General features: G+C 55.1%; 4 protein-coding genes across 4 annotated transcripts; all 4 read right to left on the reverse strand.

Moving 5' to 3' along the window:
- Nucleotides 1-1,441: 1,441 nt before the first annotated feature.
- Nucleotides 1,442-2,430, reverse strand: CORC01_08312 (uncharacterized protein; the record flags this gene model as incomplete). The annotated part of the gene is made up of 3 exons (XM_022619944.1): nucleotides 1,442-1,592; nucleotides 1,706-2,163; nucleotides 2,428-2,430. The coding sequence occupies 3 exons, from the start codon at nucleotides 2,428-2,430 to the stop codon at nucleotides 1,442-1,444; spliced, it is 612 nt and encodes a 203-aa protein (XP_022473548.1).
- A 5,330-nt stretch (nucleotides 2,431-7,760) lies between these two features.
- Nucleotides 7,761-8,024, reverse strand: CORC01_08313 (uncharacterized protein; the record flags this gene model as incomplete). Its single annotated transcript, XM_022619945.1, has 1 exon — nucleotides 7,761-8,024. One exon carries the CDS (start codon nucleotides 8,022-8,024, stop codon nucleotides 7,761-7,763), a length of 264 nt encoding a protein of 87 aa, XP_022473549.1.
- Nucleotides 8,025-11,566: 3,542 nt separating this feature from the next.
- On the reverse strand, nucleotides 11,567-14,321 carry CORC01_08314 (ATP-dependent metallopeptidase HflB; the record flags this gene model as incomplete). Its single annotated transcript, XM_022619946.1, has 2 exons — nucleotides 11,567-12,375; nucleotides 12,431-14,321. 2 exons carry the CDS (start codon nucleotides 14,319-14,321, stop codon nucleotides 11,567-11,569), a joined length of 2,700 nt encoding a protein of 899 aa, XP_022473550.1.
- A 988-nt stretch (nucleotides 14,322-15,309) lies between these two features.
- Nucleotides 15,310-18,256, reverse strand: CORC01_08315 (fungal specific transcription factor; the record flags this gene model as incomplete). The annotated part of the gene is made up of 5 exons (XM_022619947.1): nucleotides 15,310-16,027; nucleotides 16,084-17,665; nucleotides 17,721-17,785; nucleotides 17,845-17,972; nucleotides 18,056-18,256. The coding sequence occupies 5 exons, from the start codon at nucleotides 18,254-18,256 to the stop codon at nucleotides 15,310-15,312; spliced, it is 2,694 nt and encodes an 897-aa protein (XP_022473551.1).
- Nucleotides 18,257-20,341: the final 2,085 nt, after the last annotated feature.

Consider the following 20,341-nt stretch of genomic DNA (forward strand, 5'->3'; position numbering starts at 1 on the left):
ACTGGTGCCATGCCTGTGTTGATCCCACGGACAGCTCCAAGATGAGAGGAACGGGTGATGTGCGTCAGGTATCAGGCCCATCAGGCCCATCCATGAGACACGGGAGGGTTTGCAGACGCCACATCCGTCAATGCATGCTACTGCTTGTTGCTTTCCTTGCTTGCTCGCGAGGCTGGCTGTTTGTTGGTAAGTCCCTCTGTCGCGCACATGTCCCGCACAGAGTGCGCTTCCCGAGGAGAGGAAGCCAAGGCATCAAAGACAGAGGGCAAGACACACTACGACCCGGCCAGGACAGGGTGACTTGCTTGCGATCGGGCTGCCGTTGATGTTGATCTCAGGCGAATCCAAAGACAGACTCGCTCGGTACACATCTTGGCGAGTCTGCAAGCCACTCGCCAGCCGTTGCGTTGCAACAGCTGTTCGTGGGCTACCCAAAGTCCCGTTGTTCAAGCCCGAGGTGCGGTGTGCCTCAGTCGAACCGGAAGAGAACAGGCGTGGCTGGGAGCGGGTGGGAAAGACAGAAGGGCGCCAAATCTACCGGCGCCCCGTCAGGCCATTAACATGACACAAGGGCCTGTCGGGGAGTACCTGGCTGGCTTCCCAGAGATCTCTGAATCGCCAGCCAGACGCGCTAGGGAGATCCAAGAGGTTCCGACAGCGCGGCAACCGTGGGGCCAGCGAGCACTTCGTCCAAACTTGCCATGCCACGCCCCCTTGATGGCGCGCGCGCGAGAATCTCTTCGTTACTACTTGCCCTTCGACAGCAATCCCAGTGTGCCGCCCCCGCTACGCTACTGGCGTACCTGCATGTTGCTAGTCACCTTCATCCTCCAAGAGCCTTGGCAAATCTCCAATCCCATCTTGATCCAGCGAGGCGGGACTTTTGGCGTGTCTCAGTTGCCATGCCTTGGGATTGCAGGTGCATGCTGATTGCGTCCGCGTCAATCAGGGACTGCCGATAATCTCGTTCGAGTCTCGAGTCTCGGCTCGTCTGTCGTCGTTGGACCTGCCAACCTGCCTGACAAACAGTGGATGCAGCGCCGCGGTACTTGAAGCCGGCATCAAACTGCAGAAGCATCCTAGGATTTCCAATGCGCTAGCAAGGAGTGACGACGCCTTGAAGCAAGGAGGGAGGGAGAAAAAAGAGTTGGTGGCTTCGAGTTGGTGCGGAAATGCAAGATGGATTCTGATTGCCTCTCGATAACGGACAGATTTGGAGATGACAGTTCAATTGGATCATACGTACGTCCGTACGAGATGACACTGACTGGGCCAACGCAACGCAAACTCTGGTCTGACCCGCGATCTGCAAAACAAGGAGTTTGTGCCTGTGTTTGTGTGATCCAACGCAGACATGGATGCTGCATTTGCAGCCCCGGGACAACTTGCTTATTTCCTCTTTGCTTTCCCGGCCTCGTCCAGACAACAAGCAGTGCTGCAGTTAGGACGTGAAAAGGCCAAAGGGGGCCAAGACAGCAGCCACACTCCGGGATGCGGCTACTGCGGCTGTGGCCGCGGCCACTCGAGTCACGACGCCTGACGCCGGCCGCCGCCCGACGAACAGCGATTCCCCGGTGATGGCCTCAAAGCCGCTGTCGGGTCCGTTTGTACGACGTGAAATGTCTTTCAAAAAGTCTTGGGAGGATCGAGACCTCAAGTCATCAACCCGCATAGCCTGCTTGCAGCTACTCTACTCGAAGCGTACAAGCAGGAAGTCGCATCGCATCCACTGGCACCCGCCTTTCGTGGAGCATTTCTGGTCTGTGTCAAGTCAACGGAGAGCCGCAGCCACGAGCATGTAGCCGCTTCGGCGGCGGAAATAGATGCAGTTTCGGGGAGCGGCCCTGTGAAAACTCTTGTGCCGCCAGAGACGGCACCGGGGGGCCGGTGACCAGGGACTGGACGGGCGTAGGCGTAGGCGAGAGCGAGGGCGATTCTGAGGCTCTTCAAGCAAAGGTCGGGTGTGGTGGATGCGGATGGTGTGGTGTGGTGTTGTATCGCGTCTACTACGTAGGACCTCGAGACAGGTGTGCACGAGTGCGGCGGCGCTTCTGTCAATGCCCAGTGATAGGCAGCGTGGCAGCATGGGTTGGACAAGACACGGCTCGTCGTCAGTCCGCTGAGCCCATTTTCGTCACCCTCGGCACTGTGGACCTCGGGCGGCTATGAATAGGAGTGAAGGGTTGCAGTGGTATCGGACTCGCCTTTTCCTGCCATTCAAAGGCAAGGCCCTCGGTTCCAAGGCCCTTTGCGGTGGTGATGTTGCTCTCAGTCTCACTGTTTCTCACTCACCCCAGAGTCAAATCTCTCCGCGGTGATTAGAAGCCAAGTCAAGTGGAGCTGAGGTTGCAACTATTCTTTGCCGAGGCAGCTGGCATCGCCGCTGTTGCGCAAGCCGCTGTATGTCTAGAAGTTGTAGGATTCGACCATGTGCAACTGCATTCGCGTCCTTGCCCGCACCCGCGCCCGAACGCGCACAACAAGCGTGGCTGTGGTCTTCGCCACGGCGATAGACTGTGATAGGGCGACAGAAGAAGCTCGGTTTGAGCTGTAGGCGGCCTTCGTGCTCTTCAAACCAACGAGGATTCGAGATATTCGGTCAAGGTTGGAGGCAAGCAGGCTCGAACGCCGTTGAACAGGGGGCTCCCGGAATGCGTCGTCTTCTCAAGGTCGGCGAGCACCAGCGGCCGTGCGATGACAGATTTTCCCGGTCTCGAGCAAAAAGCACCGACTTGCCACCTTGTGCGACATCATGACATGGCCATGTCAATTGCAGGTGGCAGACGGGTGGCCGACTGCTCGGCATGGCTTGTCACACCAGCGACGGGATGAGCAGGTCAAGCAGGTTGGTTGGTGCGGCTGCAGTGCGAGCAGGGCTCCCCTCGACAAGCCTTTCGAGTGCCGGTCCTGAATCCCCAACTTTCCAAGACGTGGGAAGTGAAAGGAGGCAAGGAGGCAAAGGGGGGCGAGATTTTTTCGTTGAATCGCCGCTTGGCACCCTGACTGCCGCCAACGGTATCTGGCGTCCGTGAACTTTGCAATCTTCAACAAGTTTCCATGGCAGATGCGGGCGATGGGTACCATCGAACTAGTGTAAGGTGCCGCCAAACCACCTGCCAACTGGCCATGAGCTCATGACTTGGAACGGAGTCGTTCATGTGCGTGCGCTTGTGGGGACGAGGAAGCCGAAGACGAAATGAAAGCCCAGGGAGCCGACGACAGTCGGCAAACGGGTAACGCTGCTCGTCCATGATTGCCAAGATCCGTGCGGGTTTTGCAATTGCGGTGTGTGCGGATAACGCTGTCTGCTACAAGGCCTCTAAGCAGTGGAAGATTTAGCACGGGGGTCCGCTGTGGACAGAGACCAGGCCAATTGAGGCAATTCCAAAGACGGCCCCTGCTACATCATGGTGCGGAGATCTCGCTCGCAAGCAGACGACAAGCTTGCAATTAAAGGCTGGTAAGCTGATGCCGATGCAGTTAAAAAGAAGAGTGGACCGGTTTCCTTGAGAGAAGATTCTGTCGTGCATGGCGGTATCGGCCACGATGATCAAGGACATGGATGATGGTCCTGTCCCGGACAGTGACAAGCTAACGATTTTGCGAATTTGTCCGTAGTCCGTGTTGGCCCGCCGTACGATCCCTTGCGGCTTGCCTCATCGTGGCCCTCGATGCGTAGAACCTGAGGTGAAGAACGGGGCCAAGGATAGGAGAAGAGGATCTGGCCATGGACTGCGGTGGGCACGGCACGGCGGACATGACACGAGGCGCCTGGACGTCTGCCGATGCTTCAAATGCGCGGAATCCGGAGATGGTGCGATCTGGGAATCAAATCAAAGGACTCGACCCCGGGGATGGGTAGGTATCTTGTAAGAGCCTCCGCTCGACAGGGCAAAGGCCTTACCACTGACGTACCATTATTTCCTCTTTCAATATGGGCGTCTCTCCCTTTCGGCACGCGGGTGCCTCCTCAAATCTTCCTCGTCGTCGACCACTCATCTCTCCGGAAGGTTCCAGAGGGGTGTTCGGTCGTCGGCGGGCCTGCTCCGTTGCGATGGTCGTCCGCGACGGGACTCTCAACCGCCCTGAGGCCCTCTCTCTCGGTCTCTCCCCCGGCACCGCTGCAACGCCGTGGGCAGTTTTGGGTTGTTCGCATACCTATATTGGATTTGGTTTAGGCAGTTTCGGGTTATGGCGGATCCATATTGGTGTAAAGGAGGAGGGGGCCGGACAGGGAGGGCTTACCTTAGGTGGATTCCATCCGATCTTTCAAGTGGATCTATTCCGTTATCCGTCGTAACCGCTACATCCCGAAAAGGGCCATAAAAGAGCGGGGTTCATGTCACGTCCCAGGCAGTGGGCACGCCAGGGCACGCCAGGGCAGCCCAGGCTGGAGATGCCGATCGGACGATATTAGGTAAGGTGGCATCCGAACGGTGAGCAGGTATCTTTTCCCAGGCCATCCCAGATTCCCAGGCGGCCGGTCCAGTCGGGACGTTCCCCTCTTCCCCTTCACTGTCCGGAACCTACAGGTAACCCTTCCAGCTCCTCGGACACGGATTTACAAGTCGCCCCGACCAACGAGCACTCCAGGTTACCCCGGTCGAGCAGTCAGTGAATTGTTCCAAACTTCCAGAAGGACCCTCTGCGAACACTGCCACCATCAGCAAGGCGACGTTCAACCTTGACGGCCTCTGGAGTCTGCAGCAGCCTCTGCCTTACTGTTATTGTTTTTCATCAAATTACCTACCCTTACCATACTATTGCGTACCCGCCCACTAAGGCAATCTGACTTTTGAAATGAATTGCATCGGCCGGTCTCGTCTAATCATCCGCCGCCAACTGTCTACCGACGAGCGGGAGGCCAAAAGTCACTGGGCCTGAGCCTTGTGAGACGTCGCAACAAGCTTGCTTTACCTCACCGCGCTCCGTGTCACTGAACACTATTTTGCGAACCATGGCTCCGGATACGGTTTGTGGGCGTGGGAACAGACCGTTCCTCCCTCCCATTTGTCTATTCCGAGTTCGTATACGGATACCTGGCTCACGACCAGCCTCTTCGCTAAGGCCCAAGTTCTGCAACGTGGTTCGGACTCCGGGGTGGCTTCGGAGTCTGGTCGTGACATTGACGGTGAGAGCGACGGCTTCGGAGTGGACGAAGATCGATAGCTCGACTTTGCGCCCATCTCATTTCGTTTCATCTCGTACCGTCCCACTCTCCCATGTCCCCGCCGGTTGTCCTGTCCTGATGACTTGTCGTCAAATCCAAGAGTCGCAGCTTGGAGAACGACTCACGTCCTCTGTGCGGGCGGCGGAGTGCAAGGGGAAATCACGAAATGCGACAATGACGAGCGGGAACCCGATGTTTAGGCGCACTAGTGTAGCTACGATGTACACTAGACTCGCTGGAGTGTGGTGCGGGTCTCGTCAGATCTGCAACGGCGCAATTGTCTTGTCAAAATCCTGTCATCGGCCTTGTTCATTTACTAATGAGGCATGGTGCTAAACCTTCTTCACGGCGATTCTAATGCGCGGCGATTCAGGTACTGGTCGTCTGACGCCAAGGCGGAGAATGCGCGAGTTGCAACGACCCTTGAAAGCGTGGGCAGATGAGCCTCTCTGCCCTGGCGAGTCGCGACACGGACGCCAAGGCTGTGTGTGTACGGATACGGGTATGGGATGAGGAAAAGTTGAGAATGAAAGAGACCTCGCCAGACTCATGACGCTCTCCACCAGGCGGTCACCAGGTGGTGGAGATGGGTTTGAGTCGACGTCGACGTCGGCGAAGGAGGTCGCAGCGCGGTGGAGAGAAGTAGTCCCCGTTGTTGGGCGGATTTAGGTACAGGGCGACAGGTAGTTACTTGCGAAGTTGCGGCAACTCACAGACGCGGTGCTAGTGCACGTCGGCTTGGACTGCGACAGTGCCATCAAAGAAAGGCGGTATCAGTCATGGCTGTAAGATAGTTGTGGTCTGGACATTTCCTTCCTTTTTTTTTTTTTTCTTTTTTTTTTTTTTTTTTTTTTGCACAAACGGGTACCCAACAAGTGGAACTGCGGAAGCGCAAAGAAAGGCTTGTCATTGATTGTCTAGGCCCAGGCCGCGGCTCAAGACTTGAAGCTGCCGGCCGCCGGTATTTGCTCGACTCCACCAGTCAGGTTTTCCACCACTGCCGGGTCCTTTTGGCTTCCTTTTTCTTCGCATTGTCTATTTCTCCTTCCTTCCTTCTGCCCTTCCCTGTTTCCCCTTTATCTTGGCGCTCTTCCTCCGCATGGCGTGGCTGCCGTGTGTTACAGGTACGCGAGGTAGCCATTCTGCATGTGTCCGTAGTTCCGTACCTGGAGAATTGAGTTTCCCCTCGATTTTGCTTCTTGGGTATCGTATTTCCTGTGAGGCGACACTCCTTGCAGTAAAGCGAGATGGATTCCACCGGCATCGATGATCAAACCGCCTCCACCCCACTTTCCCCCATTGTTTTTCCCCCGAAGGAAAACCTAGACGGGAGAGGTTATCGACGGGGGATTAAGGGGAGATACTCAACAGGATACGGATACAGACGAAAAGTCACGGTAGGAAAAAGGAAAAGGACAAAAAAAGGCCGGCCTTGATGGGTCTTGATGGGCCTTGATGGGCCTTACTCCACCGAACCCGCCCACACCTACTTCATTCCACTCCCAATTTTAGCGTCAATCCTGGCTTCTCTCCCCTGGTCCCCTGGTCCCCTGGTTCTGGCGGCAGGCCCTGCCCTGCCGTTGCCTTGGGTGTGCCGTGTGGCTCTGCGATGCCCCCGGGACTGCCGTGCCTTATCCTGGCTGACTACTGTTGCAGTGAAGGCGGCTTTCTCTCTGTAGTGTGCCTGGTGCCTGGTGCCTTGTGCCTTGCACGCAACGGGAAGTTGTCACTGAGTAAGGTGAGGGTGGGGGTGGGGGGCCTTGGAGAGAGGATTCGATAGTTAAGCCGAGGAGAAGTTCCAGCTGAGAAGTCTTTGGGGGGTGACTAACGCAACTCTCCGTCAGCCCAGCTTTCGGCAAAGGGGCGTTAGGGCCGGTCTTAGCACATCTCAAACCCCATGTATGAGTCGCAACGGCCAGCCATATTCTGGTGGGCCAAGGTGAATCATGGCATGGGGAACTTTGGCTTCTGTCTAGAATCGCCTTAGTTCACGGTTAGAGAAGACGCAATGCCAAGCTTACTCATAGCGCGCTCGGTGCTATCAAAGTCGGCACACTAAGGTAAGGTACCTTACCTTACCTTATTCTGCAGGTGCCTTGTAACGAATAATGCCAAACAACCAAGATAAGCCGCGGTACCTTACATGATTACCTCAGCACGTCGTTACGCACCATCTGATTGGCAAGTTGGCAACTGCACCTGATGTCACTTGGCTCAACTTCTTTGCCTTGGGTCCTGCTTGCAGCTGGGGTTGCTAAGGCTGACTTGAGACGACTAACGTGTGAAGACGACTGCCGTACCTGTTTGTACCGCACCACACCACACCACACCGTGTAATTGCACGACGGCATTCCCGTCCATCCCAAACCCATACCCCGTCCTTCACTTCAATGCGAACTCTTGCCATCATTAGTCCCATTTCGTCCCATCATCGTGTCGCATAACTCGCATCTTCAACCTTCAGCCCACACCTCCGTCCCGCTGGCTACCAACCTCAACTTGATCGCCCCAGGCCCATGCCCATGCCCAGGCCCATGTATTCGAAATAGCATCATTAGTGGGCTAATTATACATCTTTTTTGGTCCCATCTCAGCCCAGTCCAGTCCAGTCCAGCTGCTGCCGAACCTGCTCATCCCCGCCTGCATGTCCCGGTTCATCCATCGCATCGTGGACATGGCCATGGCCCTCATCGAGTTCACCACCACCACGGGCCCTTGGCTGGCCTCTTCCGCCAGGCCAGGCCCTGTATCTCCCTGGCCCGCCCTCACGGAACCCGCGGCGGAGCTGTCTACTATAGCTCTCACCATACTCGTCATCTTTGCAGCAAACCTTCGATGCACCTTTTTGGAACATGGTCGAGCAGCGTCAGCCGCGTGTTCATCGCTCGATTTATGCTTTTGCGAGGCTGCTAGAGCTGTTGCATGTGCTAAGACAGCCAGGGTCGCAACACTATCAGCTTCCTACCCTGTGCCGCCCTCCGACAATATTCCCCTTCCATAGAATAAAGGACGAGTTTCGTGTCAAATGCCTGGCTGCGCCGTCCAGGATGGCTACTCGTAACAACAAAGGCAATTGACAGCTTTCCAACCGCCTCTTGGCGCGTGATGGTAAACACCCTTGCAGATCTCCCCCCACCCCAAACCAACAACAAATCAGAGGTTTCTCCGGTGTGGGGACTTGGACTCAGACGTAGAAACGCCGAGTGAACCTCGGTCTCGATTTCACTATTCGAAGCTGTATCGCGTGCGGGTTCATCATCAACCTGCGCCAAACAGCCCTCGCGTCACACAAAGTCGAATCCACCAACCGCTGGAGATTCTATTAATTCTCGCCGTGTTTGACGCCATGTGCCTTTCCCAATGCCCCCCCCCCCCCTTCCCATCGTCGCTCGCGGCTCTCTCCTCACGTAGTGTTGCTGACGTTACGCGTCTCCCGTACACCTGGAGCAACCCATATTTTTGTCTTGCTCCCCGCACCGCCGTGTTTCACATGATGAGTATACCGAAAAAGGGTAGTCTTTCCAAGGTCTAATGACGGGGGTGTGCTGTTTGCAAGGCCGCACGCGGGAGACTCGGGGGCTGAGACACGGGTTGCTCGTCATCGGGGGAGGCTTCATTCAGGCGGGGTTTGCAATCGGCGTTCGGCCGGTAAATCTCCCTTCAATGATGTTTGGATCCGATAACATGGGGAGGGGAGTTGGTGATCTGTGGTCTGTGGTCTCTACCCGTCGGGCAGCGCAGGAGGCGGTCGTTCATTGGAGGAGGTAGCTTCATCGTCTGATCAGCCGGCACATGGGCTGGGAAAGGCATTGATACCAACAAGGGCAGATGGAGAAGTCCCAAACTTGTTTTCCTCTGAATTTGCCGCGGCCCCATTGCGTCGGTGTTTGTCCTCCTCCTCCTACTCCTCCTCCTCCCCCTCCTCGGCATGACGTTCGACTCTCCCCCAAACGTGGAATTCTCCCGGCGAGGTCTCGGGTTCGGGCTGAGCTCTCCGTAGCGGGTTGGCCTACGCGTGTTCGGGATGGAGCCACCGGAGGTGCCCCACGCCGTTTCGCCTTCCCGCGTCCCGAGTGTCCGATAAATTGGTCCCTTGGGAAGCCTTTGGTATTTGTAGAAACCGTATTCAAACTGCACTGCCCTCCGTGTTCGAATGTAAACCCCGCCGCGGCCTTCTTGGTCCGAGTATACGAAAAGGGGGGGAAGCGTGGACTCTTGCCGGAGCAGGACGTTCATTTTCCACGTAAACGTCATCATGCGTGGGAATAGGCACGTGGGACAGTCTGGGCCAACCTGGTCGGACACACACACATACACACACACACACTCCCTCTCCCTCTCTCTCGCTACCATCAGATGTATAGACATCGTTGTACCGGTAAAACTGGCATCATGTTGTCCCGCGGTGTTGTCTACTTCACACCAAACTCAATGCTGAGACCTTTATCTCTCTCCGCTCGCCGTGGTGAATCTTGAAACTCTGTGTGCCCTTCTCAATCCGAGATATATGGGCAGCGGCGAAACAAAACTATGTTGCGGGCGTCTGTGAGTGAACTACCGTCCCAAGTCACGCGTAGATCAGTTCTGGACCGAGCTTTGTTCGGATGACTTCTCTTGGAGGGTGTGAGGGGGAGGCGGGGGAGACATGACGGCATCATCGTATGTCTTTTCTCCCAGTCCAAAATAGAAGTTTGGAACAGACGATTGATAGTTTTCATCACCTTGAAGCCATGGGTCATCTGAGCTTCGATACTTTGGCAGAAATGCCTCTCTTTTGCTCCGGCTTCGCCCCCCGTGACGGCACGTATCTGCCCTACAACCCTGCGTAACTTTCTTCCAGGAACCTTCCGGGTTGACGAAGGTCTCTTCAGTTCAGCCGGTGGGAGCATGAATATGCCCAAAACTGCCATCCTAGGATGTGATAACGTGGGCAATGAACCCCTAAGCTGCGTTTTATTTTGTTCTCGCCGGCCCGGTGGGAGTAAGTTGACAGCTTCGGCCCTGGCAATTCAGTCTCAAGAAAAAGGGAACTACTTTTCCACGGCACAATGTGGACAGGTTTCTCATTTAACTCAAGATCCAGAAACAAGCCTCGTGTCAAAAATTCCAAATCCCTTCATCTCATCATTACCCCTTGTATGATTGTGAAGTGTGAAGAGGCTGTCAGTCTGTAATTTGGGTTTCTCGAACTCGCCATAAACACCGCTAACCGTTTCTCTGAAATTTTTCATGATATCCACGTGGCCGGGCGTTTCCAAACAAACCAGGCTGAATGGGCAGCTTCCCTCCAGCATGACATCCCGTCCACCCACAGTGACCGGCCTTTGGGCAACCTGAATAGGGCAAGTCCGCAAGAGAGTCCGTGGAAGCAGCGCCCAAGTCTCCCCTCACTGTCGGCCTTCCTGCAATTGGATTTCGCAGATGGCATTGGATGTTAGTCGAAACCTCTGCCCGCGTTCGATGACTCAAATTCGAATGAATGCAATCCGCAATCATAAGCAAGCAATACCGCGAACTCGGCTACACAGCTGAGCATGAATGTACTTCCTAGCAAGTTGCAACAACTTCATTCCCTTTAGGCTCATACAAATATATGATTTTGGGGGTTCGACGGTATCAATTCACTAAAAGTAAAAAAAACATCACCGGCACTTCTGCTAACCGGACCGTAAAATGAATTAATAAATACCATCTGATATTGGAAGTCACAGCTTTAGTTAAATGGGAATTGGTGTTCTCGTACATTCAAATTACGAACCATCATTTAGGTTATAAAATAAAAGTGATGGAATGTGAATATGTTTGTACATTTTCCCTAGCACATGAGATGATGTCCTGGTTCGGCAGACCCTTGGATGCAAAAAGCGAGAGCTACCCCATCAATCCGCATCGGCGCTTCAACCAGAGACCGCTCCAAATACCTGGCCAGGTCAGTCAGGAGCTCTCTTTCATTTCGCGTTGGCAGCAACCGCACCGGGTATCACACGCTTGATCACACGCAGACGGGGCCACGATGCAAGGCGGCAGACACCTGTGGATTTATATGCTCTTTACGTCGCCCTCTGCAGGGCCGTGCATTCGTCTTTTCTTCTCTCTGGAGAGTTGAAGCAAGAAAACAGGTAGAGATGTATCTACAAAAATCCTACAAGTACAGCATGTGAAGAAGTTGCCCCGTCTTTACTCCAGAAAAGTCCCCTTGATGATGATGATGATGCCTTCCACTAGTAACACAGCCGCCATGAAGCGGCAAAGAGTTGAGAGAGACAGCCTAGTTCTTTTGGAAACCGGGTTAAAAAAATACAAATTGCGGTGCATGGGTCCGCGTGCCATCATCCTACGGTATCTCAACACATTCTCCTCCTCCTCCTCCTACTACTACTACTGCTGCTGCACATTTCATGTCCTCGGCGCATCTTCAAGGCTCTTGAACGTCGGCGAAGGGCCGACGGGCGGCTGCTCGGGTGGACTATCCAGCTCCTCTGTGGGGAACGGCGGCGGCGCGCTCTTCTGCCCCTGGCCGCCAAAGTACTTTTCAAATTCCTGGTTATCGCCAAACGGTCTGGGCCCAAGCAGGCGCACCAGGTCGTCGCGAGTCAGCATCTCCTTCTTCAAGAGCTCCTCCGCGACGATGCCGACCTCGCGCTTCTTCTCCTTCAGGAGGTCCCTGCACTGCTTGTAGGCCTCCTCTACGATCCGGTGCACCTCGGCGTCGATGGCCTGCGCCGTGGCCTCGGCAAAAGGTTTCTGCAACGTGTTCGGGTCGTCGTCAAAGTGTAGAGGGCCGACCTTCTCCGACATGCCCCACTGGGTGACCATCTTGCGGGCCATATGGGTGACCTTGCGGAAGTCGTCACTAGCGCCCGTCGTGACGGTGGGGAAGTGAAGCTCCTCCGAGATACGTCCTCCCAGCGTCATGGCCATGCGGTCCATCAGCTGTTGGACAGTCATGAGATACGCATCTCCCTGGGGCAGGTACTGGGCGTAGCCCAATGCACCCTGGCCACGGGGGATAATGGAAACCTTGAGAAGGGGATCGGCGTGTTTAAAGTACCAGCCACAGATGGCGTGGCCAGCCTCGTGGTAGGCCACCGTCTTCTTCTCCTCAGGGTTGAGCACGAGAGACTTGCGTTCAAGACCCCCAATGACACGCTCGATAGCCTGCTCGAAGTGAATCATCTCCACTGACTCAGCATTGGCACGCGCAGCTACGGCAGATTAGCATCTCATCAAATCAAAGGCTAGTTGTCACATTAAACTCACCAACCAGGGCAGCCTCGTTAACGGCGTTGGCAATGTCAGCACCGGAGAAGCCCGGAGTCAGCGTCGCCAAACGGCCCATGAGGTGGTCCATGTCTTCCTTGGTGACAATCTTGGCCAGGTGCACCTTGAAGATGTCCTGACGACCCTTCATGGTCGGGCGGTCAATGAAGATGTGCCTGTCGAAGCGACCGGGACGCATCAGTGCCTTGTCGAGGATGTCGGCTCTGTTGGTGCCAGCGAGCACAACCACCTGCTCTTGGGTGTTGAAACCGTCCATCTCGGTCAGGATCTGGTTCAGAGTGGCCTCGCGCTCGTCATTGCCGCCCATGCGGTTACCCTCCTGTCTCGACCGACCGATGGCATCGATTTCGTCAATGAAAATGATGCAGGGGGCACTCTTACGAGCATTTGCAAACAAGTCTCGCACTCTTGAAGGACCGACACCCACAAACATCTCAACGAACTCGGAACCGCTGACGCTGAAAAAGGGCACACCAGACTCGCCGGCGGTGGCCTTGGCAAGCAGGGTCTTACCGGTTCCTGGAGGTCCGGCCAGGATAGCACCACGAGGGATCTTTGCGCCTAACCTCTCGAAGCGCTCGGGGGTCTTCAGGAAGCTGACGAACTCCATAATCTCCGTCTTGGCCTCGTCCATGCCGGCAACGTCGCTGAACTTGACCTTGATTGCCGTCTCGTGGTTGAACTTCTTGGCCTTACTTTTACCGAATCCGAACATCTGGTTGCCGCCACGTCCACCCATCGACTTTGTGGTATAGTAGAGCAGACCAACCAGAAGCAGTGTGGGGCCGAAGGCGTAGACCAAAGGCATGATGCCACCCTCGCTGGCATAGCTGACGGGAATGCGCTCCGAGGTCGGGATGCCGAGTTCGTTCTGGGCGTCCTCGAGTTGCTTCTCGAACATCTCTACTGAACCAATGGAGAAGTAGTACTGCATGTTGGGGTTGACACCCTCGTTTCCGCCGTACACCGACTGCACTCCATCCCTGTTTAGCTCAACGCGTACGCGGCCGGGATTCTTGATGACCACAAGCTTGTTGACCAGTCCCTTGTCCAGGAAGTTCTTCCGCAGCTCTTGCCATGTAATCTCCTTCTCCTGGCCGAAGATCATGGACTCGAAGAAGGGCAGAACCACGATCCAAACGATGGCGGCAACAATCAGATCGCCGGTGCTGAGCATGCCAAAGATCCATCTCTTACCGCCCAATCCACCGCCCGGTGCGCCCTCGTTATTCTCCGAGTTAGAGTTGCGCCCATCCTTCTGCTGCTTGCTCTGCTGGGAGTCCTTGGCGTCATCCTCCTTCTCCTTTTTCGGTTCCTGCTCCTCGCGCATGTATACAGTCGCCTCGTAGTCGGAGAATCTCTTTGCGACCTGCGTCGAGACACGGAGGATCTTGGCGATATCGGTGACCGTCATCTTCAGCTTCCGCTCCTTCAGCGTCGCCAGGAGATCCCTTAGTTCCTTGGGAGCTCCCAACAGCTTCATCTCTTCCACGCTCTTGATGAAGAAGTCCTTCTGGAACCGGGGTAGTCTATCGTTCTGACCCATCTTGAGCAACATATCAAGCTCTTCCTGGTTGAGGTACACCCATCCTTCGGGTAGAGGCCATTCTTTCCGTATTTGCTCCTCCTTGGAAAGCTTCGCCCCGGCGGCATCTTCCTTCTTTTCGGTTTCCTTCTCGTTTGGTTCCTTTTCGTTCTTTGGAGGTTGGGGGCCGTTTGTCGAATAGAACCGCGATCGATAGCAAGCTAACGGAGCTTGAGGGCCAAGTCGTGCTATTCTAGACGGCTGGAAGCGCATACGTGTTACCGGCTGCTGCGCGATCCTTACAGCGCGCGCGAGCTGCGCAGATTGGCGGAGAAACCTCGCCATGGTGTTGTGTGTGTCTATATGTCGCGAGGTGACGAGGCGGGACGACCGGAGCCGGGTAGAAGGAAGTATTCACCGGGTATGCAATGTGCTATCTCATTGATGCGCCCCAGTGGTCGTTCGTTCGTACAATGATAGGTCAGGATGAAGGGGAATATGGTCAATGGATTTCTGATGGTGATGAAGAGCACCTGCCGCACTTGTTTGCAGCGGTGGTGGTGGTGGGAGAAAATCGTGCAATGTGGTTGGTAATTGGAACAGGCGTTCCTTGGATGACTGTACGATGGCAAAAGCTCCCATAGTGATGAGTTCATGTCGGGCTCCATCGAGGCCGAGATTTTAGCGGTACACGTGACTTTCAAACTCCGTCCGCAGCCACAAAATGGTCCCCACCTGCCGCCTCCAGCGTCCCCGTCCTCGGCTGAGAAGGACCTTTCCGCCCGCAAACTCCGATAACAATGAATGACACCTTGAAATCGATTCAAACGGGCACGCGTCGGCGGACAGGGTCTTGAGTGGTCCCGCCTGCTCTCCACGATGTTCCAGGCTCCCGTTAACTAACGTCCATATTTAGCTGTGTCTAGCCTCTAAGATCCCTTGACCATAGCCTGATTCGTTGCAAATTGGTCCCTGAGAGTTACTCATTTTATGTCATGTATATGTGCACATTCTATCAAATGGTGGTTTCGACGTAGGTAGCACCCATCACAACAATAGTTGGAAGCCCGTCTTGTAGTCGTTTACAGGTCAATTCCGCCACTCCATGGCAAAGCACAGCGCAATGTACAGAATTCTCCCTCCAAAGTCTCCCAGCCATAGCTCCCTTTAGCAGGCTAATTACTCGTACATGCGTTAATTGGTTCGTGATCTCGTCTCATATGCACATTATGCAACCTAAAATGTTCTGTCCTGCGACCAGCTTCGACGACGCGGTTGCCCGTCCAATCAGATACTCCGGCGCTTCAAATTTGCTCAGAGGTCCTAAGATAGCTCAACCAACGTTGCCGTTTTCCACTGTCGGGTACGCACCGCCGCTCATTTCAGCCCAGTCCCAATCTAGTGTCATGGGGAGGGCGAACAGGTCTTGCGGCAGAAGGGGTTGCTGGAATGGCTGGCCCATGTTCACCGGCGGGGAACGAGCGCTATTGGGCCCGCCGAACCCTGTCATCTCGCCAAAGTTGTTAAAGTTTGGTTGTTCCGGTATGCTGAACTCCTGGGGCCATCCAGCGGAAGGGAGTGCCGGCGACGGTTCTCGCATCGATGTAGTCGTCATGGGACTGAAACCGTGTCTCCTGCGGTTCGCTTCACCATTAAAATCGGGTGACAGCTGACCGTTGATCGTCGAAGTTATGGCTGCACCATTTACGGTGTGGGGAGTCGGGGTGGTGACGGACACGGGCCGAGGCGTGTGTGTTGGTGCGGCGGGGCTTGATGAAGTCTTGACAGTGGCGTCACTCTTCCGTTTCCTACGCGAAGACTGCTCCTTCTCTCCCTTTTCGATGACGAGCTTGGCTATCCTCTCAAACTCTGAGCACACACCAAGCATACGGTGGACACCTCCAGTCTCTGCTTCTTGACCCAGCATTGACAAGAAGTTGACCACAAGGTTCATCAATTTGGTGTCGGACTTGGCTCTCGGATCCATTGGGTTCTGCAAAATATTTCCGAAGAGTGTCATCAAGGCCGATACCGGGAAATATAAAATGAGCCTATGATGCGAGGTCAGTAATCATGACACAATAATCAACGTATCGACACAACATACCAGACACTTGGGGAATCACCCTGCGGCATGTACTTGAGAAGCGAGATTGACGCTCGGGCGGCAGCGGTACAGAGCGCCGCAGAAGAGAAGACGCGAGGGTTCAAAGGTTTAGCGTTGAGCCCCTGGATGGCATAATTGGACAGGCGACTTGTCCAGTAGCCGTGGTGAACCGACATGCGGTGAATCGTCGTCAAGCAGTTGTAGTATGTCAAGTGAAGCATGGCCACGTGCAGAATAAGAGGCGTATGCGACGCCTTGATCTCGTGCTCTGGTCTGAAATCGATCGGAATCCTCTCCTTCCATTCCTCGAGTTCCTGGTCAAGCTCTCCAATAGTGTTGAGGAGCTCTCCGCTTGATTGCTTCGTGGCCTTAGTTGAGTACAGCCGAGAGTAAACCTTGCTTTCGATTGTCGCAAACTCGCACATAACCCGGAAGAGGTTCATCTTACCCTTGCCGTCAGCCAGAGGAATGTTGCCAATGTTGTCTTCCGGGTCTGCATCGGGTAGCTCAACATTCATATCGTCGTCATCCTGAGCCGGCGGGCGGCCTGCTCGTAGGCAAAGATCTTTATCCAGCATGTAGGCGATCCAGAAAACTCGCTTTCGCTGCTCAATCTCGATGGGGTTGAGATTGAAGCCAGTTCCTCGCTTGTGAAGGCCGATGCTGTGTGCGAGGCGAATGGATGTGGCGACCAAGAGGAAAGTCGGCTGAGGGTTGGGAGTTCCTTGCATAAATAGGGCCATTCCAAGTAAGGCCTGTACACTCAGCAAGTCTGTGTTGCGCATCGACAATTCGGCAAACGTCCCCAAAGCGTTCTTCATGTACCCCCAAGCCTTATCGTCCTCCTCCTGCGGTACGAGATTGCTCATGACGCGTAGGCGATGGGCAAATGACAAAGCACAATTCAAACTCGCCCACCAGCCGGTGCCCTCGTAAGGATCATCAGAGTATTGCCGCTCAACCAGATGCATGAACGTGGGTTGATGAAATAATGGGAACATGCAGTTGAAGTTCTCGAAGAAGTCCTTCAGCAGAGACAACGCCTCCGTCTTGGGAGGTAGTGGCCGGAAGACCGGGCGGCGGAATAGATCGCTGAACACCTCAGGTTTCCAGGCAGTCCACTTGTGGTCGTCAATCGATACTTCGGAAATCATTTGCTGGAAGGATTTATCGCCCGTCTTCTCATTCACCCACTGGATACCTTTGGGCGAAAAGATGGAAAAGCCCGACGAGGAACCAATGTATCGCGTCTCGCCACTTTGGTTCGTGACCAGTGAGCACATGAGCTCAGAAAGCGCCTCAACCTCTTCCTCCTCCTCCTCGTTGCCCTTCTCGTCAGATACTGAGGCTTTGCGCTTATCTCCTTCCTTGGGATTTCTTTGAGATTCTCTGGTTGGCTCGGGGGAGGTTATGGCGCTGCGTGGCGTTGACATGGTCTCGTTCTGCCCCGATGCTGCCTGGGACGGGGTCGTCGGGTTGGACGCAGCTTGAGAGGCCTGTCTCGACTGCTGTTGCTTCTCTGCTAACCGCTTTTCGAGGGTACCCAGATCAGTGTCACCGTCGTCGTCTTCGCCAAGAAGACCTAAGCAACTGATTAGGACTACGCGCCGTAGCAGAGCACACTACACATCACGAACCTGAAAGTCTCAAAAGATTCTCCATGCGGCCCAAGCGGTTCTCGAGTCCTTCAATGTACTTTGCTCTGCCAAGTTTGTTAGTTGGGTGCCGCAGAAAGGACGTTGCATACACGTCTCGGCCTACCCTTTTGGTGGGTTGCGTTTCTTCTCAACCTGGGTGAATACGCAATCCGTCTTGTAGTTTATACAATGGCTACAGGCGGGCATCTTGCCGTCGCACTTGATCTTCTTCTTCCTGCACATATCACAAGCCTGCGTGCGCAGATGGACGGCGTAAGCGTTCTGCTCTTCTTCGCGGCGGGACCAGCGCCGCCAGTGCCAATTGAGATGCTTACCCTCGCAATTCTTCTCCTCTTTGCCTCGTTTGCATCGTCGAGGAGGGTGGACGGGTCCCCGAACATGTGAGCGGCGAGGTCGGGGGGAAGATGGGTGACGGGAAGACCATCGGGTGTGTAAGCGCCAAAGATCTGCGGCGGCTGGTTCATCATCTGGGGCGGTCCGCCCATGTGAGGCATCTGGAAGCCCATGTGGTCCATCTTGGACGAATTGGGTCGGTATTCACCGAAGCTGGGCACTCGCGGGGTCGTCTTCGGGGCGCAAGGTCCGGGGCGTGGTTGGCTGCGAGTGTGAAAGGGGGCCGATGAGCGCAGGAAGTGCGCGAAGCGTCGGCGACGAGGTGGTCAGAGTGTGACGAGGCGACGCTGGGCGCAATCGGAATTGGGAGGGTTTCTGGAAGATAGAGAGGTGAGAGGAAGATGGGGGGTTTCCGAAGATGAAGTAAAAGACGAAAAGGGCCTAAAACAAATCGGCCTGTCACGGTATTTGCAAGCAGGTAGCGTGAGATGGCTAGCGCAGCGGCAGAGCGGTGCTTGCTGCTATTCGCTCGGTAGTGCGGTGGCTTGGTCGAATTCTTAACGCCGAGAGGTGGACTGGTTTCCGTAGCGGACCTCCAAGAGTAATAGAGCCCGAAGCTCTTCGTTTTGGGTCTGGTCTGGGACCCGTCGTGGTGGAGTATCTTGTCAAGGTGAAGCTCCAACTGAAGCAGGCGAAGCGGTTGACTTAAGGTAACCGCGCTGGCGTCAGAAGAAGTCTCGTCGGGTCGGCGGATCGTGGAATTGGTCGACTAGTTGGGATGGTGAGTTGGAATTGTGATGAGCGTCTTGAAAGAGAGGGAGAAAGTGCGAGGTTTAAGAAATCCCGTACCGAAGGCGAATGTAGAGAAGTGGAAGAGGGGTTTATCACGGTCGACGATTGAGATACAGATACAGCACGCCAGGTCGGTTGATTTGGAGGGGAAAGGGGGAAAAGAAGAAAGAAAAGCGACGCCTGAGTGTTGGGACGGAGGGACGATGGACAACTGAGTAGCTGGGCGGTATCACATAACTCATCACCTCCTGGTGGACTTTTCCACGGCTTGGGAAGGGGGGCAAAGGGCGTTACAGAGTTGCAGACTCGTCCGTCAGTGTGCTTGCAGGGCATTGGTCAGCGGGGCGTAGCTGACCAGGGGGAGGGGGAGGGGGGCTGCTGTCCCGAAGGACGAGATGGGACAGGGATGGGACAATGGCAGGAAGTCAGAAGTCGACTTTCTTTACATAATCAGCGTATATTAAGGTAGCAAGTGAGACTTGCCCACTGTGAATATCAGCTTTGCACCGCATCTCACGTAACCCGCGGCTCTTCAATATTTTGCCACGTTTTTTCTCACCTCCAAAAGTCACTTTTCTATTTTAGTTTGTCCCATTAGGCTACCTCGGCTGCCATTGGAAGATCTCGAAAGCCACCACCACCAGTGCGGAGTACATCACACAGATGATGGTGGTGTTGTAGATTTGCTTCTACTCCACAGTCAACGGCCCCCTCATCCCAAGTCTGACGCCCACTCGCTCATCTGCGGTGCCTGTTGGCCGCCGGAGCATATAGTGTGTTGTTCACGCATCATGACTCGGCACTTTGATCGACGCCGCAAAGCTGGGTGCAGCCGTCAGGATACAGCGAGCCCAAGATCATGCATCTACGCTAGGGGCCGGGTACGAGGGATGCCAGGAGACAGTTCTACGGCGCACCGCGGCGCTAAGATGGGCGTCTGCTCCCGCCATAAGTCGACCTCCAGATTTTCCACCGTGTTGGTTCCAAGGCCATCGACCTGGAAGAGAGCGCCTGGTCTTCCGTGGCGGACCCCCTCTCCCGCTTCTTGGCTTGCACTGCTCATCACTTCGCCGTCATATAGGTCCCTCCCCCTCCGCTCCCATCCCATTCTGCCGGCTTAATCACCCCAAACTTCTAACCCTGTTAATATCGGGGTTTTTCTTTCGTCTCAGCTCTCGCCCACCCCTACTATGTACACAATAAACCCCAGTCGACCTCCCCCGGTCGTTCTCTCTGTCAGTCTGCGACCACTGGCGCGGCACCATATGCGAGGAACACTCTCGCGACGAATTACATCGGCTAAATCGGCTTGACAGGCCCATCTGCCGCCCGTGCGGCGCTCTCTGCGGCGCCTGTACGGATACTCTGTACATACGGATACCTTAATCAAGCCCCCTCCCCCGGTCTTCTTCCAAGCTGGGCTCCTCCACGTCCCGAGCGTCCGAAGACGTCCCCTATTCGAATTCCAACCCTCA

Source organism: Colletotrichum orchidophilum (assembly GCF_001831195.1).
Source record: "Colletotrichum orchidophilum strain IMI 309357 chromosome Unknown Scaffold_70.1, whole genome shotgun sequence".
NCBI classification, from domain to species: domain Eukaryota; kingdom Fungi; phylum Ascomycota; class Sordariomycetes; order Glomerellales; family Glomerellaceae; genus Colletotrichum; species Colletotrichum orchidophilum.